This window comes from Scyliorhinus torazame, chromosome 29 (assembly GCF_047496885.1).
Source record: "Scyliorhinus torazame isolate Kashiwa2021f chromosome 29, sScyTor2.1, whole genome shotgun sequence".
In the NCBI taxonomy this organism is placed as follows: domain Eukaryota; kingdom Metazoa; phylum Chordata; class Chondrichthyes; order Carcharhiniformes; family Scyliorhinidae; genus Scyliorhinus; species Scyliorhinus torazame.
Genome location: NC_092735.1, coordinates 34,493,503 through 34,516,562, shown reverse-complemented (window position 1 = coordinate 34,516,562; position 23,060 = coordinate 34,493,503). Strand labels below are relative to the sequence as shown.

Here is a 23,060-nt window from a genome sequence, read left to right as displayed (position 1 = left end):
AGGCTGCCTTGAAATATTGAGGCCTGGCTCTAAAGGGAAGGTTCTGGGAAATGCACCCACTGAAAGCCTGGCACCAGATCGGAGCCTGCGTTGCCATGGGTCGTTGCCCAGCGTGAAATCTTCAAATCTGGGGAGCTCCAGAGAAGAACCATAGAACGCCTACAGCTCACAAAGAGGCCACTCGGCCCATCGTGACAGCACCGGCCACAAAAGTGGAGTCGTCCACACTTCTGCTGAGAGACAGAGGCCCAAATCTACCCTAGGCCTCGCGCAATTTTGTACATCTCAATCAAATCCGTCCCTCGCCCTCCCCTGGTCTAAGGAGGACAACTCCAGCCCATCTCCAACCTGTGGAAGAAGAGTTTGAGGGGAGTAAGCGCGTTGAACAGTAATCCCCAGGATATCGCCGACCATTAAATGCTGAACAGCGAGTTCCGTTATATCCTAAAGGTAAACAGGAGCAGATGGTGACGTCGTCTAGGTACGGGAAGGTGGCCCGCAAACCGTACCGGTCGACCATTCGGTCCATCTCCCTTTGGAAGACCGAGACCCCGTTAGTGACGCCGAAGGGAACCCTGAGGAAGTGATAGAGACGACCGTCCGCCTCGAAGGCGGTGTATGGATGGTCTGATTTACGAATGGGGAGCTGGTGGTCGGCGGATTTGAGGGTTGAGAAAACCTGGTACTGTGCAATCTGATTGACCGTATCAGATATGCGTGGGAGGGGGTACGCGTCGAGCTGCGTGTACCTATTGATGGTCTGGCTGTAGTCCACGACCATTCTGTGTTTCTCCCCGGTTTTAACGACTACCACTTGGGCTCTCCAGGGGCTGTTGCTGGCCTCGATGATGCCCTCCCGAAGCAGCGGCTGGACCTCGGACCTGATGAAGGTCCTGTCCTGGGTGCTGTACCGTCTGCTCCTGGTGGCGACGGGTTTGCAATCCGGGGTTAGATTGGCGAAGAGGGAAGGCGGATCGTCCTTTAGGGTCGCGAGGCCGCACACAGTGAGGGGTGGTAGGGGCCCGCCAAATTTGAGGGTTAGGCTCTGGAGATTGCACTGGAAGTCCAGGCCGAGTAGTAGGGCAGCGCAGAGGTTAGGGAGGACGTAGAGGCGGAAGCCGCTGAATTCTACGCCATGGACCATGAGTGTGACCGTACAGTATCGCCGGATCGCGACGGAATGGGATCCGGAGGCCAGGGAGATTCTTTGGTTAGCAGGGTGTACCGCGAGGGAGCAGCGCCTTACCGTATCCGGGTGTATGAAGCTTTCGGTGATCCCGGAGTCCAACAGGCAAGAGGTCACGTGGCCGTTGATTTTCACGCTGGTCGATGCGGTGGCCAGGTTGTGCGGACGAGACTGCTCGATCGTCACTGGTGTCGGATGATGGGGAGCCTGGGGGGGCCCAGGTCCTGGAATGCTGTCGGTGTCCATGCCCCGTGGGGGTGACAAGATGGTGGCGCCTGAAGATCCTGCGGGGGCCAAAATGGGCCGCATGTTGCGGGGGTTGGACAAGATGGCAGCGTCCATGGGCCGCACGTGGACTGAGGGGGAGAAGATAGCGGCGCCCACTGGCCGCGCGTGGTCCGGGGAGATAAAGATGGTGGCACCCATTGTGTGTCGACTAGGGGGGTGGGGGCGATAGCGGCGACTGCGCGGGCCTGGCACACCGCGGCAAAGTGCCCTTTGTTTGCCGCAAGACTTGCAACAGGCCGGGCAGCGTTGGCGAGGGTGCTTCTGCTGGCTGCAGAAGTAACATCGGGTCCCCCGGGGTGCGCGTGCTGGCGCATGGCGCAGGCGTACTGGCTGGGTAAGACCCCCGCTGGGGAGGCCGTCTGTGGGGTCCACGATGCGTAGGAGGGGTGAGCCGCGCAGCTGGGAGGGTAGGCCTGAATGTTGCGCGAGGCGACCGTCATAGCTTCTTTGTCTCACCTAGATCGAGCGTGGCCCTCTCTAACAGTCTTTGGCGTATGAGGTCCGACCCAATCCCCGTAACGAACGCGTCCCGCATAAGGAGGTTCGAATGTTCGGTGGCCGTAACGGCCTGACAGTCACAGTCCCGGACTGGTGGGATTAGGGACGTCTTCTATGAACTCACCAGGGAGTTGAGAGCGAGTGGCGAGTGCGTGCCTGGCGAAGAGCGTGTTCGTCTTCTGTGCGTAGTTTTCTTTGAGAAGCGCCATGGCGTCGGCGTAGTTCGGGGCGTCCTGGATCAGCGGAAACACGCTGGAGCTCAACCTCGAGTACAGGATCTGTATCTTCTGAGCCTCCGGAACAGGGGCGGTCGCTGAGTTGATGTACGCCTCGAAGCAAGCTAGCCAGTGATTAAAGTCCTTTATGGCGTCGCTTGATTGCGGATCCAGCTGCAGGCGATCCGGTTTGATTCGGAGGTCCATCTTTTAGAAAATCTTAGAGCAATAAATTGAGGCACGATCAATTGAACAAAGACTAGAGTTGGATACAACTGAGGCTTTATTGCTCTAAGATGTGTGGCCTCCCACAGCAGCTGGCAAAATGACTGCTGAATGGAGGACACGCATATTTATACTCCTCCTACTGGGCGGAGCCAGCAGGCAGGGACTACCGGCGAACCTGTAGTACAGGTCCTACCTTACATCACCTAATAAAGTGTAACAGTGGGTTACCACACTTGGCTCTTTCTTTTTTAAGGTGATGCTTTCTTTCTACCAGAGAAGATAGTTTCTCTCTGCACTATATTCAGCCTCTTGGGGGCGTCATTCGTGATAGTCTGTTCCCAACAGGGAACTCGCAATCAGGGAGCGTGAATCAGGATGAGAGGTTCAAAACCCTGAATCCCCGGCCTACTGTCCGGGGGTGAGACTGCGCTGGCGGACGTGTCAACTCTAATGAGGCCTTACCCGAGAATTCAGCTGCCACCTCAGTGAAAGGTCAAACGGTGCTATCGCACAGAAAAGCAGCCGAACCCTCCATGGTCGGTATTCACCCCTCTGCCCAACATCAACACAACAGGTTATCTGGTCGTGATCGCATCGCTGTTTTGGGGTTTGCTGGGCCCAAGTTGGTTGCTGCGCCCGTGACTACATTTCAAAACGTGTTTCATTGATTTTCTTACCGATTAGAAATCTCTCTCAGCCTTGAACATACTTTTTAAAAGATAAATTTAGAGTACCCAATTGTTTTTTCCAATTAAGGGGCAGTTTAGCGCGGCCAATCCACCTCCCCTGCACATCTTGGGGTTGTGGGGGCGAAACCCACGCAGACACAGGGAGAATGTGCAAACTCCACACGGACAGTGACCCAGGACCGGGATTCGAACCCGGGTCCTCAGCGTCGTAGGCAGCAGTGCTAACCACTGCGCCACATGCCGCCCAGCCTTGAACATACTTCACAACCCAGCCTCGACAGTTCTCTGCGGTAAAGAAATTCCTCCACATCTCTGTCTGAAACGGGTGACCCCCCCTCACTCTGAGATGATGCCCTCTGGTCCTAGACTTTCCCACAAGGGGAAGCAACCTCTCCGCATCCATCGACCCTGTCAAACCCCCCGAGAATCCGATGTGTCTCAATAAGGTCGCCTCTCATTCTTCTAAACTCCAGTGAGTACAGGCCCAACCTACTCAACCTCTCCTCATTAAAAATCCCTCACTACCCGGGTTCAACCAACTGAACCTTCTCTGCACTGCCTCCAATGCCAGCCCCTAGTCCTGGTCTCCTACTCCCTACAGCTCTTAAGAGGGAGATCTAGTGTGGTGGGTCTTCTAAACCCTTAACCGTGGCAGGCGGGTGTTGTTGAGAGGGAGCTCACCTGGTCACTCAATCCCCAGCCAGTCCTTGCAGATCGTGAATTCCCGTTCAGAGTAGATGGAGTCGTGAGAGACGTCCCCGGATGAGTAGGAAGAGAGGGGGGAGTCGGAGATGGATCCCCGGCCAGTCGCTGAGGGGGGCGACAGTTGGGACTCGCCGGAGCTCTGTTCCCGAAGCAGGACCTCCAGCGTCCGGATGTATTCGACCGCTGACCGCAGGATGTCCAGTTTGCTCGCTCTCTTGCCCGGCCCGCTCTGAGGCATGTGCTGCTGCAGGTTGGCGAAGCCCAGGTTGACCAGCCGGACGCGATTCCTCTCCCGCTCGTTCCGCCGCAGGCTGGTGGCGGAGAGCCCGCTGGGGGCCTGGCAGTGCCGCCGCTGTGGTCGCGGGCGTGCCAGCAAGCTGACCTTCCTCTTCCGGCCAGCCCGGGCGTCCGTCTCCAGCGCCAGGGCGACGTGCTGCAAGCGTGGGATCTCCATGCCCCGTGGCACCTCGGATTTGCCACCCCTCCCTCCTCCTTGGCAGCCGGATCCTGACTGTGCACTCTGCCACGCAGCCACCTTACAGCACGGCTCTTCCTGAAGTGAGAGAGCTGGTTTGTCCACTGAATCCACACCCTCCCATCAGCCAGTCCAAACCTGCCCGTCCCATTCAACTTTCACTCATTCGCTCTCCTTCGCTCCATCGAAACTCACGTCATCAGAACCTTTCTTCATCCAGTCACAAACTTACCATTAACCCTTGCAGTGCCAATGCCTCCACCTCGTGCACGAGGTTGGGGCTGATACAGCTGAAGGTGGTATACAGAGCACACCTCACGAGGGCGAGGATGAGCCGATTCTTTGAAGGAGTAGAAGATGTGTGTGAACGTTGCCGGGGGGGGGGGGGGGGGGGGGGGCTAATCACGCCCATATGTTTTGGTCTTGTCCAAAGCTAGAGGATTACTGGAAGGAGGTTTTTAGGGTAATTTCTAAAGTGGTGCGTGTGAAACTGGACCCGGGCCCCCGGGAGGCCATATTCGGGGTGTCGGACCAGCCGGGGTTGGAAACGGGTGCGGAGGCAGATGTTGTAGCCTTCGCCTCGTTGATCACCCGAAGGCGGATCCTGATAGGTTGGAGAGCAGCCTCTCCACCCTGTGCCCTGGCGTGGCGGGGGGACCTGTTGGAATACTTGACTCTTGAGAAGGTTAAGTGTGAACTGAGGGGCAGGATGGAGGGGTTCGACAATTCATGGGCACTATTCATCATGCACTTTCAAGAACCGGATAACATCGAACATTAGTTGGGGCGTGTGGGTGGGAGGGTTGGGGGGGAGGGGGGGCGGTGTGTGTTAATGGCGACTATGGGTGATCCCTAATTCTTTTTTGTCATTTATTTGTGTGAACATGCGGGCTGATGTTTGGTGTTTGGTGGGAGGATGGGATCGTTGTTATTGATATGGGGATTGACATATTCGTTACTGATTATTGTTTATTGTTGGGTGTAAATTTGGGAGAAAATGTGAAAAAGGAGGAGAATAAAAATATTTTTTAAAAACCCTTGCAGTGCCTGCATTCTCTTTCTCCACGAGTATTAGCCACGATTCAATTGTCAGTGTTCTCACCATCGAGTCGTGGGCTCGAATCTTAGACTCTTCACGGCCACAGAAAGAGGCCATCAAGTTCCATGCTGGCTCTCAGTAGCTCAACCAGGACAGTCCCATTCCCGCTCCTCCTCGTAGCCCGGAAACTTTCTTTCCATTGAGTAGGGTGCTGTTTCAAAGAGCCGGTGCCGACTCAATGGGCCGAATGGCCTCATTCTGCACTGTAAATTCTATGATTCTATGAGTGCCCATCCAATTTCCTGTGACGTTGTTGATCGTCTCCACTTCAACCACCCCAGCAGGAAGCTCCACTCCAGAGAGTGGAGCATAAAACTCAGACTCATTCCCAGTGCAGTACTGGTGGAGTTGCCACCTTTCAGGTGAGGTATTCAGGTTGATGTAGATCTTCCAGCCACCATCGTGAAGAACAGCAGGGGTGATCTACCAGAGCTCCTCACCAGCATTCATCCCTCAACCAACATCGCAAAAACCTTGGGCTGAATTCTCCGCCGGCGGGATGCTCCGTGTTGCCGGCAGCCCGGGGGCTTTCCCGACGGCGTGGGGCTGCCCCACAGTGGGAAACCCCATTGACCAGCCGGCGGGGCGGAGAATCTTATCTCAGTGTTGTTTCGTGGGAGCTTGCTGTGCTCTATATGAGCTGTTCTGTGGTTCCATTGAATAAATGCAAGTATTTCTTTTGTGCGATTTTTCCCCAATTGAGGGACAATTTAATGTGGCCAATTCACCTAGCCTGCACATCTTTTGGGTTGTGGGGGTGGGGGGGGGGGATGTGCAAACTCCACACGGACAGTGACCCAGGGCCGGGATCGAAACCGGGTCCTCGGCGCCGTGAGGCAGCAGTGCTAACCACTGCGCCACCGTGCTGCCCTTTCTTTTCTGGTTGCTGTAGCATTGGAACATGCCGTACCCATCTGCTTTGAGAACATATCAAGGTCGGAAGGTTTCACAAACTGATTAACAATCTGACAGGGGCACTCTTTCTATGGGTCAAGACATCTTTGTCCTCATTGTAATTGGTGGGTCTGCGTGTGTGCGTGGGTTTCCTCCGGGTGCTCCGGTTTCCTCCCACAGTCCAAAGATGTGCAGGTTAGGTGGATTGGCCGTGATAAATTGCCCCTTAGTGTCCAAAAGGTTAGGTGGGGTTACTGGGTTATGAAGATAGGGTGGAGGCGTGGGTTTAAGTGGGGTGCTCTTTCCAAGGGCCGGTGCAGACTCGATGGGCTGAATGGCCTCTTTCGGCACTGTAGATTCTTGTCTGCCTCGAGTTTTCAGAAGAGGTTTCGGCCACATATATGTACTCCATCCGGACCAACTACACCCACCTCCATAACACTGGCATCTGAACCCCTGCCTCAGCTTATCCCCTGTTGAAATCTTCATCCATGCCTGTGCTGCCTCCAGACTTGTCGAATCCAAGGCTGCCCAGGAAAGGGCAACATCCCATCTTCCCGTAACGATAGAATCGAAAAAACTGTGGATGCTCGAGAGCTGAAATAAAAAGGGAAAATGATGGACATGCTGGGCAACGCCTGCGGAGAGAGACACTCAGAAAACCCAATTGAGAATTCAGGAGGAAGGACTTGACCCAGGGATTGGGGAGAAATCAGAATTCTCCGCCACAAGGAGCTGTTGAGGCCAGATGCAGTCACGGTGAAGCTCGATAAATACGTGAGGGAGAAAGGATTACAAAATGTCGAAGGGGGACTGGAAACAGGGGGGTAGGATGGAGGGGCGGGATTCTATCAGCCCACGCCGGAGAATCGCCGGGCGCATTCGCGCGACGCCGGTCTGCCAATTCTCCACTGACCAGAGAATCGGCGCCATTGGTGCCGGTCAGGGGCCGGTCAGGGGCCGCTCTACGTGGCCCCCACAGCGATTCTCCGCCCGGGATGGGCCGAGTGGCCGCCCAATAAAGCCCGAGTCCCGCCGGCGCCGTTCACATCTGGTCTTACCCGGCGGGACCTCGGCACCCAACCTGTCGGGGGCGGCCTGGGGAGGGGGGGTCCGACCCCCGGGGGGGGGGGGGCCTCCACCGTGGCCTGGCCCGCGATCGGGGCCTATCGATTGGCGGGCCAGCCTCTCGGGCTGGGGGCCTCTTTTACTCCGCGCCGGCCCCTGTAGCCCTGCGCCATGTTGTGACGGGGCCGGCGCGGAGAAGGACGCTACCGCACATGCGCGCAGTCGCGCCGGTCGCAGTGCACCTGCGCAGACCCGCGGCGCCCATTTGAGGCCGGTATCAGCAGCTGGAGCGGCGTGGGTCACTCCAGTGCCGTGCTGGCCCCCTGTAGGCCAGAGGATCGCTACACATAGCGGTCCGATGACGCCATCGTTAAACTCTCCAGTTATTACGACGGCGTCAATACAATGCCATCCGATGGGAGAATCCCACCTGAGGTTCCGTGTGAAGCATGTCCCGGAGGAATTGGGCCAAAGCGATTCTTCCTGTCCTGCGAATTCTATTTCGGTTGGTGGCGACACTGAAGCCATGTCTGCCGTTAGCCAGTCCCTCCCTCACCACACATGCACACACAGAGCTGCCAAGCAGAGCAGAGCAGAGCAAAGTCCCCCCTGCCGACAGAGTTCGATGACGCTTGCTGCAGCTGACAGCTCCATGTCACTCTGGGTCTCGATTCCACGGTGAGGCTTTGCGTGGTTAGTGCCTGGTAAAGCCAGCTGCGCTGTAATGGGAAAGTGCCACGCCCTCAGCTCTACCGGGATCCGCCAGGTCCCCACTTTCTTGGGAACGCACCCCTATAAGGTAACTTCGAAATTCTCAAGACGTTTGGGCAATTTCTTCCAGGATTTCTCGGCGGGTATCTCACCGTGTTTTGTGTGCAGTTAATTCCTGGGATGATACATCACCAGAAGGAGGCCATCCAGGACATTGTGCTGGCCTTTCGAAGGAGCTGCCCAATTCGATCCACCTCTCCGAGCCTTTTCTCATAACCCTGCAGATTCACACCTTTTCAAAGTCCTGGATTCGCTTTGGAAAGTTGCGACTGAATCTGCAAACCGAGCCTTTCAGAACAGCTGATATAAAATTCCACCCCCCCCCCTTCCCGTTTTTTTTTCCTTTTGCCAAAATGGCAAATGCACAGTATGATCCCACGCGCAGTAATAATATAATATCCTTTTATTGTCACAAGTATGAAGTTACTGTGAAAAGCCCCTAGTCGCCACATTCCGGCGCCTGTTCGGGGAGGCTGGTACGGGAATTGAACCCGCGCTGCTGGCCTTGTTCTGCATCACAAACCAGCTATCTAGCCCACTGAGCTAAACCAGCGCTAACGGAGCGGCCAGTTAATTTGCTTTCGGTAGCGTTTATTGATGGAGGCAAATTGGACGGAACACTGGGAGGGATTTCTTCTCTTCTGTCAATAGAGCTGTCCGCTTTTTAATGCCTACTTCAAAAAAATGTTAATTCGCGGGGTGCGGACATCGCTGGCAAGATCAGAATTTGTTGCCCAACCCTGATTACCCCTCGAGAAGGTGGCGGTGAGCTGCCTTCTTGAACCCCTGCAGTCCCTGTGGCGTAGGCACACCCACAGTGCTGTTAGGGAGGGTGTTCCGGGATTTTGACCCAGCGACACTGACAGAAAGGCCGATATATTTCCAAGTCAGGAGGGGTGCGATTGGCAGGGGAAGTTGCAGCTGCTTCTATGCATCTGTTATCCTTGTCCTTCTGAATGTTAGACGTTGAGGATTTGGAAGGTGTTTGCGAAGGGGGATTGACAAATGGCCACCCTGCCAATGGTGCACACAGCAGCCAATGGTGGGGAGGGAGGGAGCGTTTGTGGATGGGGTACCAATCAAGCGGGGCTGCTTTGTCCTGGATGGTGTCGAGCTTCTTGAGTGTTGTTGGAGCTGCACTCACCCAGGCAAGTGGAGAGTTCTCCATCACACTCCTGACTTGTGCCTTGTAGATGGTGGACAGGCTTTGGGGGGGTCAGGAGGTAAGTTACTCATTTCCATATCATTCCCAACTTCTGATCCTCGGTTTCTGTGGCTGATCCAATCATGTTTCTGGTCAATAATGACCACAGGGTGTTGGTGGTGGGGTATTCGGTGATGTTAATGTTGTTGAAAATGAAGGGAAGATTCTCTCTTGTTGGAGATTTTGGTGTTGGGATATTTTGAAGTTGGGGTATTTGTGTTTATCTACAAGAATAGAATCAGCTATCAAACCAGGCTAAAGATTAAAAGTCACGTTAATAAGCGCACAGTTGAACCAAAAAGCATGTTTACTGTTTGTTTGCATTGTCATTTTAACCCCTTAGAAGCATGCATTTTCCACATTTCCAGCACACAATACCTGAATAAGACAGGATCCACAGCGTGTGGACGAAAGCTGGTGCAAATGTTGGAAATTGGGAGAAAAAACAGAAAATAGAAATAACATAAAGAACTTCCAATTCTGCGGCACCTTTCACACCCCTGGGACAACCCTCCAAAGGACTTCATAGAATCATAGAATTGACAGTGCAGAAGGAGGCCATTCGGCCCATCGAGTCTGAACCGGCTCTTGGAAAGAGAACCCCACCCAAGCCCACACCCCCACCATAACCCAGTAACCCCACCCAACCTTTTTGGACACTAAGGGCAATTTATCACGGCCAATCCACCCAACCTGCACATCTTTGGACTTGTGGGAGGAAACCGGAGCACCCGGAGGACACCCACGCAGACACGGGGAGGACATGCAGGCTCCACACAGACAGTGACCCAAGCCGGGAATCGAACCTGGGACCCCGGAGCTGTGAAGCAACAGTGCTAACTACTGTGCCACCGTGCTGCACAGCGACTATGGGTAGGGTTGCCCTACCCCCCTCCCCTCACCGCAGCGTGTTCTGTGGAGACAGAGGGCAGCTCACCAGTGGTCGTCAACAGGATCGTCCGGTGCACCCATTGTCAACAGAGTTTCCCTATGAACGCACCCCACGCTACAGCGAAACCCGAGTAGAGGGCGCGCCATCGGTGCGACCATGAGATCCCACCACCACTATTGGCGGCTCGGCAGGATCTTCCGTCCCGTCGTTGCCAACGGGGTTTCCCTTTGATCCCACCCTCTGCCACTGAGTAACCCGCGGGGGTGGGAGTCACCTTCAGCGGGATTGGAAGGCCCCTCCAGCAGGAAGTCTGGAAAATCCCACCCGTAGGGCGGAATCTTACAGCCCCGCCCACAGGCAGGATTTTCCATTCCCGCCGAAGTCAATGGACTTTTGACCGGCTCGCTACATTATACACACCCCCCCCCCCCTCCCCCAACCACCTCCACAGCCCAAGGGATGGGGCTGAGATGTCCTGAAGGATTATTCAATGTTCGTGGATGACGCTAAATGTTCATGATTCGTGTCAAAAAACTCCTCATGGTGTCCATCAAACTAATTGTGTCCTCCACTGGTTGGTTGGCCATCGACAGATTTGGGTGACTCCTGTGGCGGGATTCTCCCCTAACCGGCGGGGCGGGCCGTAGCGGCGCCGAGGAGCGGCGTGAACCACTCCGGCGCCGGACCGCCTGGACGGAGCGGAATCCTCCGCACCTTCAGGGGCTAGGCCGACGGCGGAGGGGCTAGCGCCAACCGGCGCTGAAGGGCCTCCGCCAGCCTCCGCGAGTTGGCGCATGCGCGGGAGCGCCAGCCTGTGCTGGCGTGATTCCAGCGCATGCACAGGGGGGTTCGTCTCCGCGCCGGCCATGGCGGACCGTTACAGCAGCCGGCGCGGAGGGAAAGAGTGCCCCCGCAGCAGAGGGTCGCCCGCGGATCGGTGGGCCCCGATCGCGGGCCAGGCCACCGTGGGGGCACCCCCAGGGCCAGAACCCCCCGCACCCTCCCCCCCCCCCCCCCCGAGGACCCCGCAGGCTGCCCGCAGAGCCAGGTCCCGCCGGTACGGACCTGGTTTGATTTACGCCGGTGGGACCGGCCGAAAACGGGCGGCCGCTCGGCCCATCGCGGGGCGGAGAATCGCCGGGGGGGGGGGAGGGCGCTGCCAGCAGATGCCGACCGGCGCGGTGTGATTCCTGCCCCCGCCAAAACCCCGGCGCCAGAGAATTCGGCTGCCAACGTCGGGGCGGCGGGGTTTTACCAACTCAGTTTGGACGTATTCCTGGCGATCCCACCCTCTGCTCCCAACAATAGCCAACATCTGTTGACATTTCCAAAATTTCTATAAATCAATAAGCAGGGGCGGCAGTGGGACTACGACGCCGAGGACCCGGGTTCGAATCCCGGCCCTGGGTCACTGTCCGTGTGCAGTTTGCACATAAAAGCTGGGTTTGAAAAGCCGGAAAACTAGGCTGTCTGCTCGGATGAGAGAGGATTGAGGGGATTGGGTCTGAGTGATCCTGAGTTTGTCCCGGGATAACAAAAATAAATTGAGACAATTTCTTTCCTAGGTAATTGGTTTCAGGAGCCCTGTCCAGCCCATGTGCATCGTGCTTGCTCTCACCGTCTGCATGGGGACATCGGAGGCGCGGATAGAGGAGACCCTTTGTGGAGCGGAACTTGTGGATGCATTGCAGTTCATCTGTGCAGAGAGGGGGTTTTATTTTGGTGAGAATTTCCCCTTTTTACCTTTGAATACCACAAATTGCGGATGCCGCACTAATATACCCCTTCCTTGAACGCCAATTTCTACTCAATAAATCGAATGTCCTGAAGGTACATTTCCTAAATTTTTCAACATCTGATTCCCCTTTCTCGGTGGGACTTCCCAATCAGGGGCCGGAATTCTTCGGCCGTTGGGATTTTCTGTTCACGTCAGTGGGTTTCCCGACGGTGCGTGGGTGGCTCCAATGGGAAATCCCGTTGGCAAGCAGCAGGAGTCATGGAACGGCGCGCCGCCAAAAAACACGCGGCAGGGGGACCGGAGGATCCGGCCCTGCAGGTCACTCAGTCCACAGGTCAGCCCAGGGCCACGTCAATGTTCACTGAGCGGTTAAGTGAGATTCGATTACCACATCTGTCCCTTTACCCTGCCCTGAATCGCAGGAGTCCAATGGAGAAAGAGGGAATGTTTCCTCTCGGAGGGAAGGGCATAATTAAAAGCCGCCAACCCCCGATCTTCACCAGGACACCCATTAGAGAACTCAGGAGGAACATCCTTACCTAGGGGGTGGTGGGAATGGGGAACTCGCTCCCACAGGGAGTGGTTGAAGCCATAAGGGAGAAGGGAAGTGAGGGGTTACGATGATAGATTTAGATGAAGGAAGACGGCAGGAGGCTCGGGTGGAGCAAAACCCACAGCATGGACGGGATGGGCGAATGGTCTCGTTCTGTGCCGCGAGTCCGATGTAATTCTCAGTATCACTGCACTCCCCATTTTCAAAAAAACCTACTGATTAGGAGAATTCATCGCGGATTGTTTTCAAATTGCTGCCCAGCGATAGGACTGACATCCTGATGGGCTGCTTACGACGTAAGCCCCCAATCTATCCTTGCCATTGATTGCAGGGTTTCTGTCCAATCCTTGACCTGGATTGGATGGTCCCTATGACATGTGAGAGTACCTTTAAGAAATGGGTGCTTATAAATGGGTGTGTAGATAAATATCTGTAGTGAGAGTACCTTTAAGAAATGGGTGTTTGCTACTGCAGTGATGTCAGAGAGTGGGTGGAGCTGGGCTGTCTGTCAGCTTTTTACTTTCGTTTTTGAGCAGGCTGCAGGGTGTGTTTTAGTTTCGTTTTCAGTGTTGGAGCTGAAGCCAGACAGAGCAGGTGTACTGCTGTTCTCTCTGCCATCAAAAGACTATCTCTTGATCATTTGGTGAATTCAGAATTATAAATGTTTTCAGCAGTGACTTTAACCTGATGTGCTTCTGATAAAGGTTTTGTTTTTAAGTCGTATGGATGTTAAAAAGGAAATCTTAAAGGATTACTTAGTGTTGTATTCTTTGGGGGTTGTATTTGAATTAATGGTTGCTAAGATGTTCACTGTATGTTTTAAAAAGGTTAACTTGAGTTCATAGAATAAACATTGTTTTGCTTTTAAAAAATACTTTTCCATTTCTGCTGTACCACACCTGTAGAGTGCCCCCCCCCCCCCATTGCAGACTGTGCTGGCTCTGTAATTGGGGTACAGCTTACCCATTCTCCAGTACTTGTCCCAAGTGACCACTGTTCCTGGAGAAGGACAGAGGTTGCATTTTTAGAGCACCATAGCGAAGACCCGGAACACTCTGCAGCCAACGGACTGCAGTCTCTGCTGTTACGAAGGCAAATGTTGCACAGGAGGGTCCCACATACAGCAACATGGTAATGGTCAGGCCACCTGTCCCATTGGTGCCTTTTGAGGGATATATATTGGCGAAGGCACCGGGGAGAAATCCCATTCAGTTGTTATATTTACACACGAGTTCAGTTATATTTACAGTTCATGACATGTATCTAGTGTGGAAACAGAATTGCTGACTGGGTATATTCAGTGTGCTGAGTTCAATGGGACATGTTTACATGCTTTCATCGACAGCCCTGCATTTCGTGGAAAGCTGGCTGACAGGCTAATTAAAGCGCCATCAGTGGGCCCGGCCACACTCCACGTTACATCCCGTTTACACTCCCCAGATCTTGGCTTGTCCCTGTATCTGAAAAGGGAGGATTCTCTAGGATCAGAAAAAGGTTTGATGGCCCATTCCCTTGTTCGGAGATTAACATCACCAATCCAGCGTCTCACTCTCTGAAGCAATCTCTCCTCTCTTGGGCACATTTGTAATCTGTCCTCTTCGAATCCCACCACAGCAGCTGGTGGACATTTAAGGGAGCGAATCTCCCACAAAGGTATTGTTTTGGGCGGGATTGGCGGGGTGATTCCCGGTGGCTGTTTGAGCCCGATCCAGACCGGTACACCCACAATTTTGTTTGGAGCTTCGGGAGTTCCTCGCCAGTAAATCCCACACTTCGATTTTTTTTTTCTGCAGTGGGGAACGAAGGACGGCGGCAAGAGCAGCCCCACGGAGATCGGGGCGCCATTTTAAACGGATGTCCAGATCTCCAAAGTGAGGTTGAAGGTGTCCCCCCCCCCACAACCCCCACCCGTGGACATCTCGACTCCCCCCCCCCCCCCCTCCCCACCCCGCAGACATGGCCAACACCCCCAACCCTCAACACCAGAGGGACAACCTCCCCCTTCGTCAAAGGTCCATGTGATGCCTCCACCACTACTTAGGCATGATGGCGACCCCGCCCCACACCCATCTATCCTGGTGGGCATTGGGGCAGCGCCCCCCCCCCCCCCCCCCCCCCTCCGTCAAGTGAGCATACTCTGCTATGGGGCCGCTGAGGGACCCCGACCTTACCCGGTCTGGCCTACCCGTGACTCCAGACCCACAGCAATGTGGCTGCCTTGTAACTGAAATGGCCGAGCGAGCCACTTAGTTCGAAGGCAATTAGAGATGGCCAACCAATGCCAGACCTGCCCAACAACACCTGAATCCCGCGAAAGAATAATTATTTCAAAATGTCTTTCTCTGAGAGCCTTGAGTGGAGATGTTTCTTGCTGTCTTGATATCTTAACTCTAATTTTTTTTCAATATTCGTTTCCGGGACTTGAGCATGGCTAGCTGGGCCAGCAATTCTTTTTTTTGGGAAATGATTTTTTAAAATATTTTATCGGGCCAGCTATTATTGCCCATCCCTAATTGCCCTTGAGGGGGCATTTTAGAGTCAACCACTTCGCTGTGGGTCTGGAGTCACATGTAGGCCAGACCGGGGAAGGGCGGCAGATTTCCTTCCCTGAAGGACATTAGTGAACCAGATGGGTTTCTATGACAATCGACAATGGTTTCACGGTCATCATTTGACTTTTAATTCCAGATGTTTTATTGGGTTTAAATTCCATCACCTGCCGTGGTAGGATTCGAACCCGGGGTCCACAGATCATTATCTTGGGTCTCTTGATTACCCGTCCGGTGACAATACCACTACGCCACCCCTTCCCGGAGTGGCTCGTGTGTCACAGAATTGAGGTCCTTGCCATTATGGTCCGAGGATGGATGACAAGATCTCAGTTGATTCCAGAAAGAAAAATAAGCAGGCCTTTTAAATCAAGCCGCCAGCAAGAAAAGCTAAGGAGGTCATAGTCGCAAATATAAGACAGCAAATTCCGTGAACCACACTTTAGGAAGAGAATGAAAGCCTGCGAGAGGGTGTAGGAGAGGTTTGCTTGAATCGTGCCAGGATTGAAAGGTGTGTTTCAAATCACTAGCTTTCGGAGCACTGCTCCTTCCTCAGGTGAATGAAGAGGTGGGTTCCAGAAACATATATATAAACAAAGTCAAAGATGCAATACGATACTTTGAATGCGAGCATTTGCAGGTAATTATGTCTTTACAGACAATTCACACCTCTTTAACCTGCTTTTACCCCTATCTCTGGATCTGTAAAGACTTAATTACCTGCAAAGGCTCGCATTCCAAGCATTGTCTTGCATCTTTGACTTTGTCTATATATATGTTTCTGGAACCCACCTCTTCATTCACCTGAGGAAGGAGCAGCGCTCCGAAAGCTAGTGATTTGAAACAAACCTGTTGGACTTTAACCTGGTGTTGTCAGACTTCTTACTGTGCCCACCCCAGTCCAACGCCGTCATCTCCACATCAGGAATGAAAGGCTTCAGCGATGTGGGGAGACGTTGGTAACTGAGGCTTTTGTTCTGGGAACAGAGGCTGGAGACAGGTCCTCAAAACCTGGAGGCGCTCTGATAGAGTAAACCCGGCGAAACCGTTCCCTGCCCCTGACCTCGAGACACAGACTTAGGCGAAACAATCAGAGGCAACTTAAGGAGAAAAGATTACTCGGCAGATGTTTACGATCGAGGGCACACCGTCTGAAAGGGGGATGGGAGGAGATCCAAAACATGTCTTTCAAAAGCGAATTGGATCACTATTTGAATGGAAAAAGTTGCAGGCCAAGAGGGGAAGGTTACCAGAGCTGGAGAAATGATTTAGCTATTTCAAATTGCCAGCACAGGCCTGGTGGGCCAAATGGCCTTCCCTCTGTACTAAATTATTCTATAATTCCAAATATAAACCTTTATATAAAACTCAATACACTCTCAGAGTGTTTGATGGGGACAGTGTAGATGGAGCTTTACTCTGTATCTAACCCTGCGCTGTACCTGTCCTGGGAGTGTTTGATGGGGACAGTGTAGAGGGAGCTTTTTACTCTGTATCTAACCCCGTGCTGTACCTGTCCTGGGAGTGTTTGATGCAGACAGTGTAGAGGGAGCTTTACTCTGTATCTAACCCCGTGCTGTACCTGTCCTGGGGGTGTTTGATGGGGACAGTGTAGAGGGAGCTTTACTCTGTATCTAACCCCGTGCTGTATCTGTCCTGGGAGTGTTTGATGGGGACAGTGTAGAGGGAGCTTTACTCTGTATCTAACCCCGTGCTGTATCCGTCCTGGGAGTGTTTGATGGGGACAGTGTAGAGGGAGCTTTACTCTGTATCTAACCCCGTGCTGTACCTGTCCTGGGAGTGTTTGATGGGGACAGTGTAGAGAGAGCTTTACTCTGTATCTAACCCCGTGCTGTATCTGTCCTGAGAGTGTTTGATGGGGAGAGTGTAGAGGGAGCTTTACTCTGTATCTAACCCCGTGCTGTACCTGTCCTGGAAGTGTTTGATGGGGACAGTGTAGAGGGAGCTTTACTCTGTATCTAACCCCGTGCTGTACCTGTCCTGGGAGTGTTTGATGGGGACAGTGTAGAGGGAGCTTTACTCTGTATCTAACCCCGTGCTGTACCTGTCCTGGGAGTGTTTGATGGGGACAGTGTAGAGGGAGCTTTACTCTGTATCTAACCCCGTGCTGTATCTGTCCTGGGAGTGTTTGATGGGGACAGTGTAGAGGGAGCTTTACTCTGTATCTAACCCTGTACTGTCCCTGTCCTGGGTGTTTGATGGGAACTCAATGACCCAGTGTATGGTACATTTTTCTTTCTACCAGTTATGAAAGTTACTGAAAGAAGATAAGGCAAAACATTTGAGAAAAATGCAGGGAAGGAAAATTGAAGATGAGCAGTTTGAGTGATCTGCTATTTGGTTTCTGTGCACTTACTAGCTCCACGTACCTGGTACCCAATTAGCCGAGTAATGGGTCGTCGGAGTTTGCAGAACCGAGGAATTGTGGAGCAATGCTGCTTTCGTAGTTGTGATCTGATGATCCTGGAGACATACTGCGCCACCCCACCAGAGGGAGCCAGATCTACACCTTCCACAGCACCACAGAGGCCATTGTTACACAGGGTAAGACTCAATGGGAAACCCCAACAATAGGACCCCTTCCACCTGGTTCAACGTCCTCCCTTCCCTCCCCTGAAAGGGGATTTGAAGATCTCTGGCCATTTGCTGCCCATCCCTAACTGGCCTTGCGAAGCTGGTCGTGAGCTGCCTCCTCGAACCGCTGAACCCAGGGCGGTGCAAAGGGTCCAGTTCCAGGTTTTATGTCCAGCGACAGTGAAGGAACGCTGATACATTTCCAAGTCAGGGTGGTGTGTGACTCGGAGGGCCGCTTGCAAATGGCGGTGTTCCCATGTGTCTGCTGCCCTTGACGTTCTAGGTGGCAGAGGTCGGGGGTTTGGAAGGTGCTGTTGAAGGAACCTTGGTGAGTTGCCGCACTGCATCTTGTACATGGTACACACCACTGCTGCTGTGTGCAAGTGGTGGAGGGAGTGAATGTTGAAGGCAGTGGATGGGGCTTATCGAGCAGGACTGCTTTGTCCTGGATGGTGTTGAGCTTTGTGAGTGTTATTGGAGCTGCGCTCATCCAGGCAAGTCGAGAGCATACCATCGCACTCCTGACTCGTGTTAAAAACACTTGGACCTTTAGTTTTTCTTATTTTTTTTCCCTTTGTTTGAACAGATTGTGGGGAAACGTTCACTAGGAAGTGATCAGGACAACCTCACCTGGCCTGGAGGACACCTGGAGAAATACTTGAGCTTCGCAAGCCCTGCTTCCCCACCCAAAACCAAGATCCCTGATTGGCCGGGACGGGTTGACGCCTCGCCACGTATCGATGACATCAGATGGCGCGCGAGGCACTCGCCCCAGCACCGGACGTGGCTGAGCGCGGTGCTTCCCTCACCACAGCCCAGCCTGCTCTCTCCCTCGGCATCCTAAACCATGCTGAATGCTCGAAGAGAGTTAAGTTGACTTTTGACCTTTGAGGAGAATGCAGCCATGGACTTGTGGTGATATGCATGTACACATCAATGTATATCGTTGTTTATCAATGTATATAGTTATCGGTATGAGCTCCGACCAGCAGGTGGCGATAGAGATCTACCGTGTGATTTGATTCACCCGCCAGTTGGTAGTAAGTGGTACAAGAGAATTGCCACACAGAGTAGCTCCAGGAGTATTCACTGAATTCATTTAGCAGCCATCGTCTGTATTATATTTTGTTAGATATCTTTCCACGTGTTTGTTAATAAATCATCTTTCTAGTTAAACAACTAGATGTTCTGTGTACATCATTACAATGGTTAGATCACAGAACATGGTAGCAGGAGTACAGAACAAGTGAAGATAACAACGGAGAAGATGGGGCGAAATAGGCTGAAGAAAGAAAAGAGAAAACTCTTCCACCTGCCTCGTCAATTATGGCCATCTGCAACTCAGCTCACGGAAGGACTGTGAAGTTAGAGCTGGAAGCTTTGAAGGCACCCCACCAGCTTCAGGTCCTGGTTAACGTAGATGAAAATTGCCGTGTGTTCAAGCAGCAATTCAGACTCTATGTTGCAGCCTTTGGCCGGCAGGCACAGCCCGACGACAGGCGTCTTGCGTTGCTGCTCACGGTAGCAGGCTCTCAAGTGCTAGAAATATACAACACCTTCGCCTTCGACAGCGAAGACGAAAGCAAAAGCCTCGATGCAGTAATTCAATACTTTAATAGGCAATGCTCCCCAAAGAAAAATGAAACGTTTGAATGTTATATGCTTCGTGCGTGTACCCAAAAAGCAGGCAAATCTGTTGATTCTTTTGTAGCCGACTTGCGGTTGAAGGTGCAGTCGTGCAATTTCAGTACTTTAAACTCGTCAATGTCTCGCAACCAGATATTCTTCGGCGTATCGATTGACAAAGTACGTGAGAGGTTATTGACAGAAGAAGACCGGAAATTAGAAAATGCTATCAAGGTTTGCCATGCAAGTGATCTAGCTGCGCAGCAGATTAATACGCTCGCCCTGCAACATTTTGCCGCCTATAGGGAAGAAGATGCCAGCGCCATAAGCATTGTGACGCAGTCAAAACAAAAACGTGGTTGCAGTGCGGGCGGCCATTTTGAGCGACCAACCGGATCCACCATTTTGTGCCAGCAATGCGGCAATCGACGATCTGGCTGCTGTGAACATGATTTCAACGGAGGACTTGAGTAGTCCGACCAGCCAAAACGGCAAATCTTTCCTCATCATTTGCAGCCACAGTGATGCGGATGCGAAGACCATAGAAGATAGATGGACGATTCCGTCGATGGTTAATGGGGCGCTGACCAAATGCTAGCTCGACACGGGAGCGAGGGCCAATCCGATCCCATTGTCAGCGTTGAAACGGCTAAAAATCAAACCGAAAATGGTTTGAAGATCAGTACTACTGAAGGGCTATAATGGTCATCGGATCACAACAGGAACATGGGAACACACAGTAACCGTGAAGGGCAGAATTGGCATGATCACATTTTTCATAGTGGAGACAGAGCGCGAATCGCTCACAGGAGAGGAAGCGTGTGAAGCGCTTGGGCTTGTTAAGCGGGTTTACAGTGCAGGAAGCATGGCACCCCACCAACATACAGCCGTAGAATCCGGCACAAAGGACTTTCCGGAGGCATCTCACGGCTTCAGCACTCTGCCGTTCACGGGCCGCATCCGTTGAAGGAGAATGGGAGGCCAGGCGAGACGTGTATTTGCACCACTAAAGGACAAATTGAAGGTCGGGTTAGCCAGAATGACGTCTCTGTGAGTCATCAGGCCAATAGAGGAACTCACCGACTGGGTTAACTCTGTGGCGTGCATAAAAAAGCGGAATAATGACCTGCGGATATGCATGGACCCCCAAAGACCTGAACCTCAACATCAAGAGGGAGCACTACCCAATCCCGGAGAGGGAGGAAATAGCGTGAGAGGTGGCTGGAGAGACGTGTTCCGGCAAGTTGGACGCGTCACAAGGCTTGTGGCGGCTCAAGCTGGACAAAGCTGGGTGAAATCATCACAAGTCTGTGGCAGAAGGTGGGCATGGATCTTTTCCACTTCAATGGGAGAGAATACCTTTTGGTTATTCACTGTTTCTCTATTTACCCGGAGGTAGCACAGTTGGCGAGCTCAACTGCTAGGTGTGTCATCCAACATGCTAAAGAAATTTTTGCCCGGCATGGCGTATCGAGCATTGTTATGTCTGACAATGGTCCCTGTTTCAAAAATGTGAGTGGACTGAATTTGCCCGTCACTATGACTTTAGGCACATCGCTTCAAGTGTTCCAAATCCCCAGTCAAACGGGAAGGCAAAAAAGGGCGTCCACATTACTAAACAGCTGCTTAAAAGCCATTGACAGCCAGGAAGTCATCTATCTGGTACTTCTGAGCTATCATTCAGCATCACTTATCAATGGGCTGTCACCAGCAAAGCTGTTAATGAATAGGCAGCTGCGAACGGCCCTGCCGTCCATTGCAACTGCCTGCAGACATGTCTGCATTCGTTTCTGGCCATTACTGAGGGTGGTTCAGTCTTGCGAAGAAACCAAAGAGCATTGTTGCAATTGCAACGTCCTTTCGTGTTGAGTCCAGCAGAAGAGCTGGTGTGTAATCCCCAAACACTTGTAGAGGATACAGACCACCCATCAGAGCCAACAATCAGAGAAACGTCTGCAGCAGTGAATACAGGACAAGCAGGAACACCAACGAATGAAGGAGGAACACGATCACTGACTCAGCCATCGCTCAGGAGATCAAATAGAATACTTTGTAAACCAGACAGACTGAACTTGTAATAAACTGTGTACAGTACATGTCAAAGTTATTATGCATATCATGTTGTGTAAAGCAAAGTCACATCTGTAAATGTTAATACTTCCAAAGGAAGGGAGATCAATGTATATAGTTGTTTATCAATGTATATAGTTATCAGTACGACCTCCAACCAGCAGGTGGCGATAGAGATCTACAATGTGACTTGAGCCACCCGTCAGTTGGTAGTAAGTCATACAAGAGATAGTCACACTTAGAGTAGCTCCAGGAGAATTCACTGAATTCATTTAGCAGCCATCGTCTGTATTATAGTTTGTTTGTTACCGTTCCGTGTGTTTGTTAATAAATCATCTTTCTAGTTAAACAACTGGGTGTTCTGTGTACATCATTATCCCTGGCACAACACAGAACATAACAGGAGTAGCGGATTTTTTTTTTAAAGAGCAACGGATAGACGATATAGGAGGATGGTGCAGAATTAGGGAAAGAGAGGTGCTCAGGAATTTCCGCTGCGGCAAATACTTAGAAAACAACTCCCTCGCCTCAACAAAGAACTCTCAGGGTTCGAGGAAGTTTTAGCTCAAGTAGACCTTTGCCCTATTAATAAGGTGACCAACACAGAAGGGGTGAAAAGGTCTTGGGATGGGGGACGGGAAATAGAGCCAACATCTGACCCAATTGGAGTCAAAGACTTTGAAGAGGAGAGAGAGTCAGAGGGATTTAGGGAGGGAATTCCAATTCTTTAGAGCCCTGGGCACGTGCACCAGAGGGGAATTGGGGCGGATGTGTAAGAGGCCAGCATTGCAGCATAACAAAGATCTGAGATGGTTAGCAGGCTGGAGGAGCTCACCGGGAGAGGGAAGGCTCAGGCAATATAACTGTGAAGTGATTCATTTTGGAAGGTTGAATTTGAATGCTGAATACAGGGTTAAAGGCAGGATTCTTGGAAGTGTGGAGGAACAGAGGGATCTTGGAGTCCACATACATAGATCCCTCAAAGTTGCCACCTAGGTTGATAGGGTTGTTAAGAAGGCGTATGGTGTTTTGGCTTTCATTAACAGGGGGATTGAGTTTAAGAGCTGTGAGGTTTTGCTGCAGCTTAATAAAACTCTGGTTAGACCACACTTGGAATATTGTGTCCAGTTCTGGTTGCCTCATTATAGGAAGGATGTTTTGGAGAGGGTGCAGAGGAGATTTACCAGGCTGCTGCCTGGACTGGAGGGCATGTCTTGTGAAGAAAGGTTGAGGGAGCTAGGGCTTTTCTCACTGGAGCGAAGAAGGCAGAGAGGTGACTTGATAGAGGTGTACAAGGTGATGAGAGGCATGGATAGAGTGGATAGCCAGAGACTTTTCCCCAGGGAGGAAATGGCTGTCACGAGAGGACATAATTTTAAGGTGATTGGAGGAAGGTATAGGGAGATGTCTCATAGAAATCTCATAGAATTTACAGTGCAGAAGGAGGCCATTCGGCCCATCGATTCTGCACCGGCCCTTGGAACGAGCACCCTACCCAAGCCCGCACCTCCACCCTATCCCCACACCTCCACCCGGTCCCTGTACCCCATCTAACTTTTTTTGGACACTAAGGGCAATTTAGCATAGCCAATCCACCTAACCTGCACAACTTTGGACCGTGGGAGGAAACCCATGTCAGAGGTCGGTTCTTTACACAGAGAGTGGTGGGTGTGTGGAATGCACTGCCAGCAGAGGTGGTGGAGTCAGAGTCATTAGG

The 23,060-nt window shown here is 52.4% G+C and overlaps 1 protein-coding gene across 1 annotated transcript; it reads left to right on the top strand.

Moving 5' to 3' along the window:
• Window positions 1–8,058: 8,058 nt before the first annotated feature.
• Window positions 8,059–21,695, top strand: LOC140404040 (uncharacterized). Its single transcript, XM_072492393.1, has 4 exons — window positions 8,059–8,144; window positions 11,778–11,934; window positions 17,433–17,617; window positions 18,234–21,695. Exons 1-4 carry the CDS (start codon window positions 8,070–8,072, stop codon window positions 18,489–18,491), a joined length of 675 nt encoding a protein of 224 aa, XP_072348494.1. The 5' UTR covers window positions 8,059–8,069; the 3' UTR covers window positions 18,492–21,695.
• The last annotated feature ends 1,365 nt before the right edge of the window (window positions 21,696–23,060 follow it).

What these genes read in the sequence shown, in the direction of transcription:
- LOC140404040 (XM_072492393.1), top strand. Translation starts at nt 8,070, where the DNA reads ATGGGAAAGTGCCACGCCCTCAGCTCTACCGGGATCCGCCAGGTCCCC. An exon ending in AGAGAGGGGGTTTTATTTTG is followed by an intron (nt 11,935 to 17,432) that starts GTGAGAATTTCC and finishes TGCACTTACTAG; the next exon opens with CTCCACGTACCTGGTACCCA. An exon ending in AGAGGCCATTGTTACACAGG is followed by an intron (nt 17,618 to 18,233) that starts GTAAGACTCAAT and finishes TTGTTTGAACAG; the next exon opens with ATTGTGGGGAAACGTTCACT.